Source organism: Gadus morhua, chromosome 13, assembly GCF_902167405.1.
Source record: "Gadus morhua chromosome 13, gadMor3.0, whole genome shotgun sequence".
NCBI lineage: Eukaryota > Metazoa > Chordata > Actinopteri > Gadiformes > Gadidae > Gadus > Gadus morhua.
This window is the reverse complement of record NC_044060.1, coordinates 8,485,694-8,497,717: the sequence shown is the minus strand read 5'-3', so window position 1 is coordinate 8,497,717 and position 12,024 is coordinate 8,485,694. Positions and strand designations below refer to the sequence as shown.

The 12,024-nt window shown below is 43.6% G+C and overlaps 1 protein-coding gene across 1 annotated transcript in view; it reads left to right on the top strand.

The window, feature by feature from the left end:
* The window catches only part of kcnb1 (potassium voltage-gated channel, Shab-related subfamily, member 1), a 23,499-nt gene extending 18,922 nt beyond the window's left edge, over positions 1-4,577 (top strand). Inside the window, exon 3 of the mRNA XM_030376019.1 lies at positions 2,496-4,577. Within this exon, the coding sequence (XP_030231879.1) occupies positions 2,496-4,421 (1,926 nt within the window). The 3' untranslated portion in view covers positions 4,422-4,577. The remainder of the gene's footprint in view (positions 1-2,495) is intronic.
* The last annotated feature ends 7,447 nt before the right edge of the window (positions 4,578-12,024 follow it).

Here is a 12,024-nt window from a genome sequence, read left to right as displayed (position 1 = left end):
CTCACTTGACCAACCTTGCCCACGGCTCGCCTGTAGGGAACCGTGAAGAGGGAGTGTCAATCATGTGCAAAATTTGTCACACATTTGTCCGGAAATATATGTATTTGCGGTTGCGAGCAGACAGCCGAGTTTCTACACCAGTGATCCCCGATATGTAACGTATGGATTAGGGGGCGTCTGTTGTGTGCGATCGGACCAGTTCTAAGTCACTGAATGGCTGCGTACGTCATAGATACACAATTACCCTTGCAAAACGCTGCCAGCGTGTATCACCATCAATAAAGAGAGACGGGGACCCTGCTGCTCTGAGCTGAGGAGCTGCTGATTCCATGCCCTTCAGACCCAGGCTGGGAGACAGAAAGAGTGAAGCTTCACCTCATTAAAATAACACATCCCGAAAAATAAAGGAAATAAAAAAGAAATAAACCAATTTAACAAACCCTGAATAAGAAAGTGAGTTGACATTAATAATTCAAAATGATTTGCCTTGGGTTTTTTCATTTTTCGTTTTATACTCTTCATTTGTTTTTGCAGGCGTTATTTTCGCTTTACTTTATTGCAAAATATGTGTTAGAAAGCTATAGCATGCTGTACCATCATAACTACAATACCAAATTGGACTTGTATGTACCCTACACCCTACTTACAAGTTCCACGGACTGAGCGACGGACTTGGGGTGATCGGGCCTTCTCAGTTGCTGCCCCCACCCTTTGGAATTCACTCCCCTCCCACATCAAAGTCTCTCCAACCCTCTCTTCTTTCAAATCTGCCCTCAAAACAATACCTTTTCACACTAGCCTTCCCCACCTAACTCCCACCTTAATCTTCATGTTTAACCATCTCTTTTTCTTTTATTCCTAGTCTGTTTTACATAGTTTTGATAAGGCAATATGTAAAGCGTCTTAGAGTACCATATTAAGCGCTATATACATTTCATTTATTATTATTATTATTATTTACTTCAGAATAGTATTTATATTGTTTAGTATACAATATATATCCATATCCCCACACTGAAAGAGATGGGGCATACTTATTAAAAATGATGAGAGATACATTACAATAATTCACAAGTGATGCTGCTAAGCTCAAACAGAATCAGGAGGAGCAACTGCCAAAAAGCAAATAGTTATTAGTGCCAAATTTGCTATCGTTGATAACATTGACAAAGACTCCAACTGAGCAGTTAGAAAACATGCCAAATGGATTGTGAATCGATTTAAGCCTATATTATATGAGCTTTAAAATAATTTTATGTGTTTCATATATAAAAACAAAAGTATTATTGATTCAAAAGAAGGCATGTTATTCTGTAATTATGATGCTGCATGCACAAACTTTGTTTGTAACATAATATGTCATGATCATACTATATTCTTGTAAAATAGCCTTACACATTATTCACCTTTCTTCTTCACTAGTTATGTCTACTACCCGTGCCTTGGTGTATTAAATTAGCTGATACAGAATTTGTTCCATGAGTGATTCATGTGATTATCCTACGATGATGCTTCTGTGAAAAGGTTTTTTCCTCTGTATTAATTCAAGTGTCCTTCCATTGCGCTGTTTACTTGAGTGTTTAGCCAGGGTTTGCATTATGGCATAGTAACCATTATCTTTCCCTCCAACACTCACTCATGTGCAAAGGAGCAATTCTCGTCTCATGAGTGGGTCATGAATTAATAACTGTGTCAGTCACCATCCATTAGCTCAAAGTCAAACTCAGACACCTGAACATTTGTAATGGGAAGACATGGCATTCAAGGCACCAGAGGTGCGTTCAGAATCGCAAACATAGGCGAACGTTCGCGAACGATTTTAAACATTTTCTGTTAAAAGAACGTAAGCAAGCAAACGTTTACGAACATAGGCAAACTGTCTGAAGAGGTAGTTCTCCACAAACACTTCGGCTACGTGACATTCGTTGCCATGGCATTAAAATAAACTATATTGAAATCATTTACTCCTTTCCTACACAGAAAGCAATAGATAAAACGTTTCATATAGCCTATCTACACCCTTACTTCAACTGTTGTCTTTTGCATCCTAAAATGCGATTTGAACGTTATATCGCAGTAAGTGGGTACAACTTCGGTGACCTAGCCCTCTATTCTTGAATTTTCCGTACTGGTTGTCAGCAGTAGGCTTTCAACGAGGTCGACCACTTGCAAACCCTCTTCTGTAAACTCTTCCATTAACATGGAGGCTGCCGCTAATACCATGGCCCTCGTATCCATTTTTTTTGTTTACAGTTTGTTTAGAACGGTGTTCAAAAATCGTTCAAAATTAATTGTTTAATGTCAACGCGTTCGTTGCGAACGTTCGCCTATGTTCGCTGAACTTGAACGCACCTCAGGTTGACACTGTAATCAAAACAGCGCCACGGTAGTGTTGGTCAAAGGGAGGGAATGTTTGTAAGAACTATGAATACAAATATTTCAGGTACATCCTACTTTACTATCCTGATCCGCGTTTATGTCCTTGTGTGTTTCAGATCCTGGCCATCATATCCATCCTCTTCATCGTCCTGTCCACAATCGCCTTGTCTCTGAACACCCTCCCGGAGCTCCAGGACACCGATGAGTTTGGCCAATCCACTGACAACCCCCAGCTGGCCCACGTGGAGGCGGTGTGCATCGCCTGGTTCACCATGGAGTACCTGCTCCGCTTCCTCTCCTCCCCCAACAAGTGGAAGTTTTTCAAGGGCCCGCTGAACGTCATCGACCTGCTGGCCATCCTGCCCTACTACGTCACCATATTCCTGACCGAGTCCAACAAGAGCGTGCTGCAGTTCCAGAATGTCCGGCGGGTGGTGCAGATCTTCCGCATCATGCGGATCCTGCGCATCCTGAAGCTGGCCCGGCACTCCACTGGCCTGCAGTCTCTGGGCTTCACCCTGAGGAGGAGCTACAACGAGCTGGGTCTGCTCATCCTCTTTCTGGCCATGGGCATCATGATCTTCTCCAGTCTCGTCTTCTTTGCCGAGAAGGATGAGGACGACACCAAGTTCAAAAGCATTCCGGCGTCTTTCTGGTGGGCCACAATCACTATGACAACCGTGGGTTATGGAGACATCTACCCCAAAACTCTCCTTGGGAAGATAGTGGGGGGTCTGTGTTGTATAGCAGGAGTACTGGTGATAGCCCTGCCCATTCCTATCATTGTAAATAACTTCTCAGAGTTTTATAAGGAACAGAAAAGACAGGAGAAGGCTGTGAAAAGAAGGGAGGCTCTGGAGAGGGCCAAGAGAAACGGCAGCATTGTCTCCATGAACATGAAAGAGGCTTTTGCACGAAGTGCAGAGCTGATGGATGTGGTGGTGGAGAAGAGCGAGCGACCGCAGCAAAACCACCTGTCCCCCAGCCGCTGGAAATGGACTCCCAAGAGGGCTGGCTCAGAGACCAGCTCCAATCACTCTTTAAATGCCAAGGAGCTAGGCTCTCCGAGCAAAGATGGAACCGCCAGTCCTCAGAGGCTTAATGCCCAGAAGCTGGAGGAGATGTACAACCAGATGGCCATGACGCAATCCCAGCCAAATCTCAATGCAAAAGACAAAAGCTCCCGAGTTGGCAAACACAGGGATGAAATAGAGCTGGGAGCTATCCCAGACCAGGGCCAGCCCATGATGGGCACGAGGGAGGCGGCGGGAGACATGAAGAGCTTGTCGAGCATTGATAGCTACATCAGTTGCGCCACAGACTTCCAGGAGAACACCCGGTTCCCCCATAGTCCAGCTGTGGGCCTTGGCCTCCAAGACGGCAGCAGGCGGTTCTCCCACAGTCCTGCCAGCGTCCTGGGTGGTGGACGCGCCAGTGCCAAGACAGCCCTGCAGCCCCCCCTGGAGCACGAGCCTGTGTTCACGCCCATATCGGGTACTCTCTTCCCCGAAAAGGCACCGAAATTCTTCTTCTCCAGCAACTTTTCCAAAAACCGCACCCCTAAAAGCAGTTGCCGTAGTGACGGGGACAGCGGCCCCTCCCCCATGTCCGACAGCTCAGTCCTCTCCGACCACTCACTGTTGACCTCCGGGGCGTCCGTCTACACCACGGCCAGCAGCAGGACCCCGCCCAAGTCCCCGGAGAGCACCACGCTGACGCAGGCCGTGTTCACCTTCCACGACTCGTCCATCAGCAAGTACATCGACGCCGACACGGACGACGACGAGCACCTGCGGGACATCTCCGACGCCAACCCCTCCGAGCGCCTCCTGGCGGGCTCCAGCCCCAAGTGCCGCATCAACAGCACCTACCAGAGGGGCACCAACCACCTAGAAACGGCCCAGAAAATGCTGGGCCATAACTGTCTGTTCCCCCTCGAGGGGATTCGGAAGGGGATCCACGAGAACCACGTGGTGCCCGACGCGACGCGCAAAGTCAAAGTAGGGAGGGGAACGCCGAACAAATTGAACGAGAGTCTCTGAGAGCAAGGGCAGGGAGCGAGAGCACGACCAGCACAACAAGGGGGGTAAAATAAGTGTAGCACGCAAACATGAGAGTGTCATGGTGGACCATTCCGGAGGGACACAAAAACACTCTGGATGAACAACAGATAACAGAACATATGCCGGGAGGGAGAGCGCGGGGTTGGAAGGGGGGGGGGGGGGGGGGGGGGGGGGGGTAGGAGGGTGTGGGGGTGGGTGAGAAAGTGTGTCGCACTAGGCTGGGACATGGAACAATCAAGAGATTGTTCGGGAGCCCCAGGTTTGGTGGTGAGCACTTGTGGTGAAATGACCCTCGAGATGGAGAACGTCACTGCCCCTTTTTTCACTTTCTTCTGCTACTCGGCCACCACAAGAAAAAGGAAAGCAATCCCAATCGGTTGGTATTCCAGGGTTTCCCCAACAGGAAATGAGATGTTATGGTGACCTCCTCGGCATAGTTGATGGGACAGAGAGAGGGGACACTTCGAAAAAGCTTTCTATGGGTCATCTTCTTCATATTCCCCGGAGGGGAAACCTCACCTCCTACTGTCGAAAAATCTGGTTCTGTCTCATCTGGTGGTGTTGAAACGAGAGGGGAAAGGACCTAGACGCTTGCACCCTCCTTATTTGCACCCTCCATCTCAAAATCTGGCCTTACTCATTACCTTGTACACACACACACGCACACACACACACACACACACACACACAACAGACACACACAAGCACACACACGTGAATGTTTGCTTGTATGTCCTAAAAAGAAATGTATGTATACAAGTTTGCAGATTGTCCTACCTGATTTATTTTTCTATAGATAAGATACATTTAGCAATTTAGGAATATGTGAAATGCTCTAGTCTAATGTGCTATTATAATTGTTATTATTAATATTATTAATATTATTATTATCATTATTATTATTATTATTATTATTATTATTATTATTATTATTATTATTATTATCAGTTGTACATGGTCCTATCTGAAGTGCTGTGTGCTGATCAAGCAGAAGCTGGTGTTGGGAAGCTCCAGACTGTAATGTTGTTTGCCTCTTTGTCGTCAAGCTGAAAGCGGAGAGTGCCTCCTCTCTGGTCTCTACCTGTGAATGTTGTCTGGGATCCATGTTCAGTCTTTTCTATATATTTCGATGGGTGACTTGGTAGAGCAAGACTCGGTGATACAGGTACAACATATTGGTCGCTCAAGAAATTAATCTCTCATGATTCCGTCATTGGTCCCAAATTCATAAGAAAGCACATGGTTAGCTTGTTGTTTTTAGTTATCGTTTGAAGTAGCATACCAAAAAAAGCACAGATATGGATTACTACTGCATAAGAATATACCAGACATGTTTCTGATACATCCATTGAAAAGACATAAACAATACAAGATGACAGACTTCCAGCATGGATGAATTGGGTGACAGAAAAAGGCTGCCCCGTTTCTCTGGCCAGCCACCTGCCAAAAACATTGTGACATTGTGTCATTGAGGACCAAGCACACGCACACACACACACACACACACACACACACACACACACACACACACACACACACACACACACACACACACACACACACACACACACACACACACACATGTTAGCAATGCATACAACACCCACAGACCAAAAGGCCACAGGAAATGTACAGGTATGAAACTGTAACGATCTTTGAAGGGACATGCTTAGCTACAGCCTGTTTCCATGGCGATGCTGCCTGCCAGAATTCCACGATGTTAATTGGGGTTTCATGTTCTGATTGCATCCTATGTATCACATGTACAAGGAAAACACACACACACACACACACACACACACACACACACACACACACACACACACACACACACACACACACACACACACACACACACACACACACACACACAGGCAGTGTGTAAAAAAGTGAATGCTTGAACTCTGCACAGATAAGACAAGTCGAGAGAGACAACAAGGAATCTATAGCCTCCCTGTATATGTAATGAATAACAAGCACATTGATTATTCACCTAATACAATCGCCATTATATCGCAAAACCAGATGTTCATCCATAGGATTCTTAAGAAAGTCTGCTTTTGAATAATTCGATAGATTACTAAAATCACTAAACAATCGGGTTTTTTTTGTAACACGCATTGCACTCCGGTATTCAGGAACACAGAGTATGACGTGAATCCCGAGACACAATCAATTAGATATGTGAATGGAATGATTTGATCCCCGCGCCTCTCAGCTGACGCTAAAGTTGGAGCGTTTCAGCGTAGAGAGGCTGCTGATCAGGCTTCACAGTGAGGCAAGCGTGAAAGGAATAGCAATGAGCAGGAAGGGAGCGGAATTGTGCACGGACGCGCGTGTGTAAGAGAATCCCTGTTTTTCTACATGCCAGCTTGGTGGTGGTGGGGGGAGGGGGGGTATCTTAGCAATGTGGATCATACACAATTGACAAGCAAAGAAGCAGCTTTTTTCCACTGGAGATGTGTGTGGCTGTGCGTGTGCATTTGTGTGTGTGCGTGTGTGTGTGTGAGTGTGCCCTGTGTGTGAGTGTGTCCTGTGTGTTGTTGTAACCGATTGATGTCCTTCCGTACCTACAGTGTATTTCCACCTACAATACGCAGCACAACGATGGTGTACCACACACACGCCTAACCCTTACCCTAACCCTTACCCTAACCCTTTCTGTTGCATTTGTGATACTTTTGTATGTGTCAACAGTATTTGGCTTTCCGTATCCTTCAGAGCAGATAGGGCAAGATATGGGCTGATAATATTATAATACACAGAAGATGGGGAAAATCCTCTGGACTTTAACTTTTACCACGTTGTTTTTGTTTTACCAAGGCCTTACATGTTGTCCATTTCTTGTGCTTGGTCGCGAAGTGTTTTTCCATTTTGTATCTGGGAAAGTCCCTAAAATTCAGTGCCCCAATGTTATTTAGCACAACTGATAAAATGATCAATGAGGAAATGTTTGAAACATAGGCCTACATGAAACAACAAGAGAATATTATATTAGTATTCAAAATTAGACAACGTTCCATTTTACAATTAAAATATGTCCCAAGTGGCCTTTGATGACAATTAGCTTAGATGACATTTATTAGCATTTATTACGGGATACTGCATCTTACTATTAATGCGTCGGTCTTGCACCCTCACTGCAATCTACTGAGACAGCGACACAGCTATACCTATCATGATCAATATCTAGGAATGATCATTGATTAATAAAACAACCGTCATGGCTTTTGCATGAAGCAGACATGAGTAGACATTAGGATTTACTGCACGGCATAGTTCATCAATGGGGCTGAGACATGAAAGACAGAAAAGATTAGTGTCTTTTATTGTTTATGTTAATGTCCATGTTCTCAAGTAATCCTCCATTAACTTCAGTATTAAGATAGTCAGGGAGCCTTTTTCTCTGAATGAAATATTCCTGTAGAATAACGACAATCAATTTTCCATAGGCGGTGCAGCCAGCACCATAAACAACAGACGTTTCAACGTGTATGGTATTAACCACTGCATGCACATCCACGCGTGCGCACAAAACGTTAAAAAAATATTGAGTATTGACGTAAGTAAAGTATTGACCGACTCTAGCGTTGTAATATTCTAAGCTTTTGTAGAGGTAGCATAAAGGACCATTTGATAGTGACTTTGCTCTCAACTGAATTCTAGACTGTGATACTGTGACCTGATAGCAACAAGTCATCCAGACCCTATGGTCATGTGGAACTCCTGCAGTACTTTTATCAAGCAGACATCTCTTCCCCAGGCCATTCAGCAACATCCAAGCCCTGTTCACAGTCTGGATGAAAGGTCTATTGCTCCACATACCTTGAGCTGTTGGTACCAGTCTACATATATAACACGTAATGTGTTGTATCCTTGACTTGGTGTCAGGAATTGACGTATAGGATGGCTTTTCAGTGAGCTGCTGAAAGGGAAAGTTAGTCCGGCTGTTTTGCCTCAAGCTTAACATTCATTTTTTTAGTCATTCTACCGGAACCACATGACTGGGCATCACCAAGCACACCGGTGTAGCCAATAGTCTCACACAGACTCCCTTTATCTGCCACTGGGTTGGGTCATGCTACATGCTAAAATGCTAATATGTTTTACTCATTCCACTTGAAACACATGACTGTCCCAAGCGCACTGGTATAGCCATCAGTCTTACACAGACTCCTTTTATCTGCCACTGGGCTGGGTCATGCTACATGCCAACCTACTACATGCTAACATGTTTTAGTCGTTCCGCCTGAAACACATGCCTGTCCTAAGCACACTGGTGCAGCCAGTGGTGTCAAACATAATCCTTTAATCTGCCAATGGGCTGGGTCAAAATTCAGTTCACCTTGTATCAACGACATTGGGTTTTACTTGTTGCAAATAAAAGCTTAATGCAAATGCAATTATGTTTAAGATTTCAAGGATACAATCAACATAACATTTGAATCAGTGAGCAAATTTTTTTTGTGTTTGAACTTCTCAGTGGACTTGACCCACCCAGCCTAAGCCATCAAGCAAAGTACACATTTTCCGGGGAATTGGATAATAAACAAAAAATTACCTTCCCCAGCTCTTATACAATGTTGTTTGTAGGTCCTAATGCTGTTTGTTTTGTAAAAAAAAGAAAAAAGGAAGTACTATTTCTACTTGTTGACTTTCTATGCTGTAGTTTCTGTATCAATGTTCTGTTGTTAAATGCATGTGGTAACCTCTTGGAGCTGTGACTGGTTTGTGATTCACACGAAACCAGTCGTTTGTCCCGTAGAAATGTGTCTCTGTGTCTCAAGTTTTTATTGTTTATTTTAGGAAGGCAACGTTTCCATTGGATGACTCAAAATAAATATAATGACTTTACATTCCCTCCACACAATCATTATTGACTTGCATATATTCTTTCTTGAAACAAACGGTTTGCATTCATATACTGTATGTCTATGCAATTGTCAAATGAAAAGAAGGATATGGAACTGTTTGGGTCAGAGAAGACATCCCGTTTCATAATATACTTCCATAGGCCAACAATCAACAAAAATCCCGAATGCTAACCACTGTACAGAAACATGTTTTATCATGGCTTTAGCATCACTTGTTTTAAACTGGGTTAACGTTGTATAATATCGCCACCTAGTGGAAGATCATCGCATTCCTTCTGCCTAGATACACAAATGGAACAATTCGCATATTGTGTGGCAGACTAAGCGTTTAAGCATGTTGCAGCTCGCAGTCAGTCGTCTTGCTTGAATAACAGCACAGCTACGACGTTAAATCTGCCTCGTCAAATAGGATACAGCTTTATGGAAAACGAATTGTAAAGAAATATTTAAAGTGGCGATAAAATGTAGAATACAATTAATAGACAGAGAATTACTAACTTCTCATAAATAGCATTTACCTTGCAGCAGTTGTCATGGGTGATGGAGTGGTTAAAATGCTGGAAAACTGCCTCAGCTCTTGACCTTTTCAATGGTCTGCCTACAAAAGGGAAAATGGTGCAACAAACTTCAACCACAATCAGCACTCAGACATAGTATCTGTACGTTTTTATGTCTTGTAAATCATTGAAGTTGGCAACATGAATTCATTCATTATGTTTATGTGATGAGGGAAATAATAACGAAGGGATACAGTAATGTAAGTTCCCTGTAGAATGAATGGCATGTATTATAAGGTGTTACTGCAGAACAGTGTGTTGCTATACAGACTTCCACTCCAGCAACGACCCCCCTGGGTCATGTGTTCAGAATCCCTTGAAAATGTTTTACATTTATTAAAACGCTACTTGCATTATTCATGCAAGTATAATCACAATTGGGGCTAATCAAAACACATCTCAAGGACTCCACCCAGATGATTGTTCCCAATTCCAAACTTGCTGTGTGTGGAGTGCATGAGTGAGTGTGTGCGTGTGCGTGTGTATGTGTGTTTGTGTGTGTGTTTTTGCGCGTGCATGTGTATGTGTGTGGCGTGTGTGTGTGCATGCGTGACGCTTTGCGAGGGTGTACGTGTGTGTGTGCATCACTGTATGTGTGTGCATTTGTGCATGTACATGTGTTCAAAAACAGAAACGGACTGACTGACAGACAAACCAAACCCACACACGGAGACAGAATGGCTGAATCGGCAAGGGGTAAACAACAGACAGGCAGACAACGCTGCCGTGAAAGATGAGGCGTGCAGCCAACACAGCAAGCTGGCGTTGCGTACGTCAGTGAGCAGAAAGGAAGACATGTTGCATGTGTCAGGGCTGCCCTCCATCCAGGCAACGCCCCAGTGAACAGCCTGGAGACATGACAAACAATCTGAAATATTAAATCAATAAGAAACACTATACACAGGCTGAGACTCCCTTCCAGAAATAGAAGCAGAGCTCTGGACACATGAAGGTTACGGGAGCTGAGAGTATTCCTAAATTATAAGGAACTGCTTGACCCGTTCTGTAGTTTAGTGATTACTTATTTGGTCTACTCTGTGCATGTCCTTGCTTAGATGTTACCTACACACTACCTTAACCCTCTAGCGATGGAGTGAATTCAGAAGTATTTGACCAATTTGTACACGTGTAAAAAATAGCGTCTAATTTGAGGTGGAATAAATATGTTGAAGCTGCTGGAAGATAGCAAATTCGACTAAATACATAAGTGTTGCCTTCATGTGTAGTTACTTATAAATACGTATGCATTAATGTTACGACTGACAGGTTGGAAACAGGTTGGTCTGCATGCTAACACTGAGAGGCGTTATGTCATAAAACAAAGTATCCAAGCTTATCTGAACAGCTAAAGCAGTGCATATTATGAGGACTCTCAGCGAAACAGTCTTGCCCGTTTTCCGCAGGGACAGCAAGTAACTAAACATCTAATAATGTTCAATTATTAGAACATATATCGAGAATTAGGGCTTTGAAATATTAATGTCACGTAAAATAACTAAGACCACAAACACATAAACACGTTGCAAGACATAACCAGTTCTATTTCTGTATTGTTTCATTGATTGATAGATTTGTTCTACAGGCAGGTTGAAACCGGTTCGGAAACATCCACACTTGCTGCCAAATCAACGTGGGACTTGTCTGTAAGCTAACTTTGACGTGATTAAGGCTTAAAGCTTTTGATTCCAACAGGGCTTTTCTTCTCTTTCCAAGCCTTGCTCAATAGTTGGCAACAGTATCCCCTCAGTACAGTTTACCTAAATTATACATCCAATTACGTAAGATAACTGCTGAATAATCCATGCCAGCTGAAGTATGCATTTGAAATATCAATGGACAATGTGTGGCCTCAAAAGAGCACACAATTATTTGGGGTTTTATATATCAGATGAGACGGGCACATGACAAATAATAAACCCTTGGGTTCATCAACTAAATATGCAATGGTTAGAACATATATTTTACAGATATGCCCACATCATTATTTAGTCACCAAAATTAAGCCAATGTCCAGAAGCAATTAGTAGAAAATTAAGTACAGCCTCGCTGCTTCCATTTGAATTAAGAAGTGAGCCAGCTCCCAGCTGTGGCTAATCTAATCAGTCATCCTTGATTAGTTAATCAGCAAGTGTCAAAACTTGCAGGCTATGG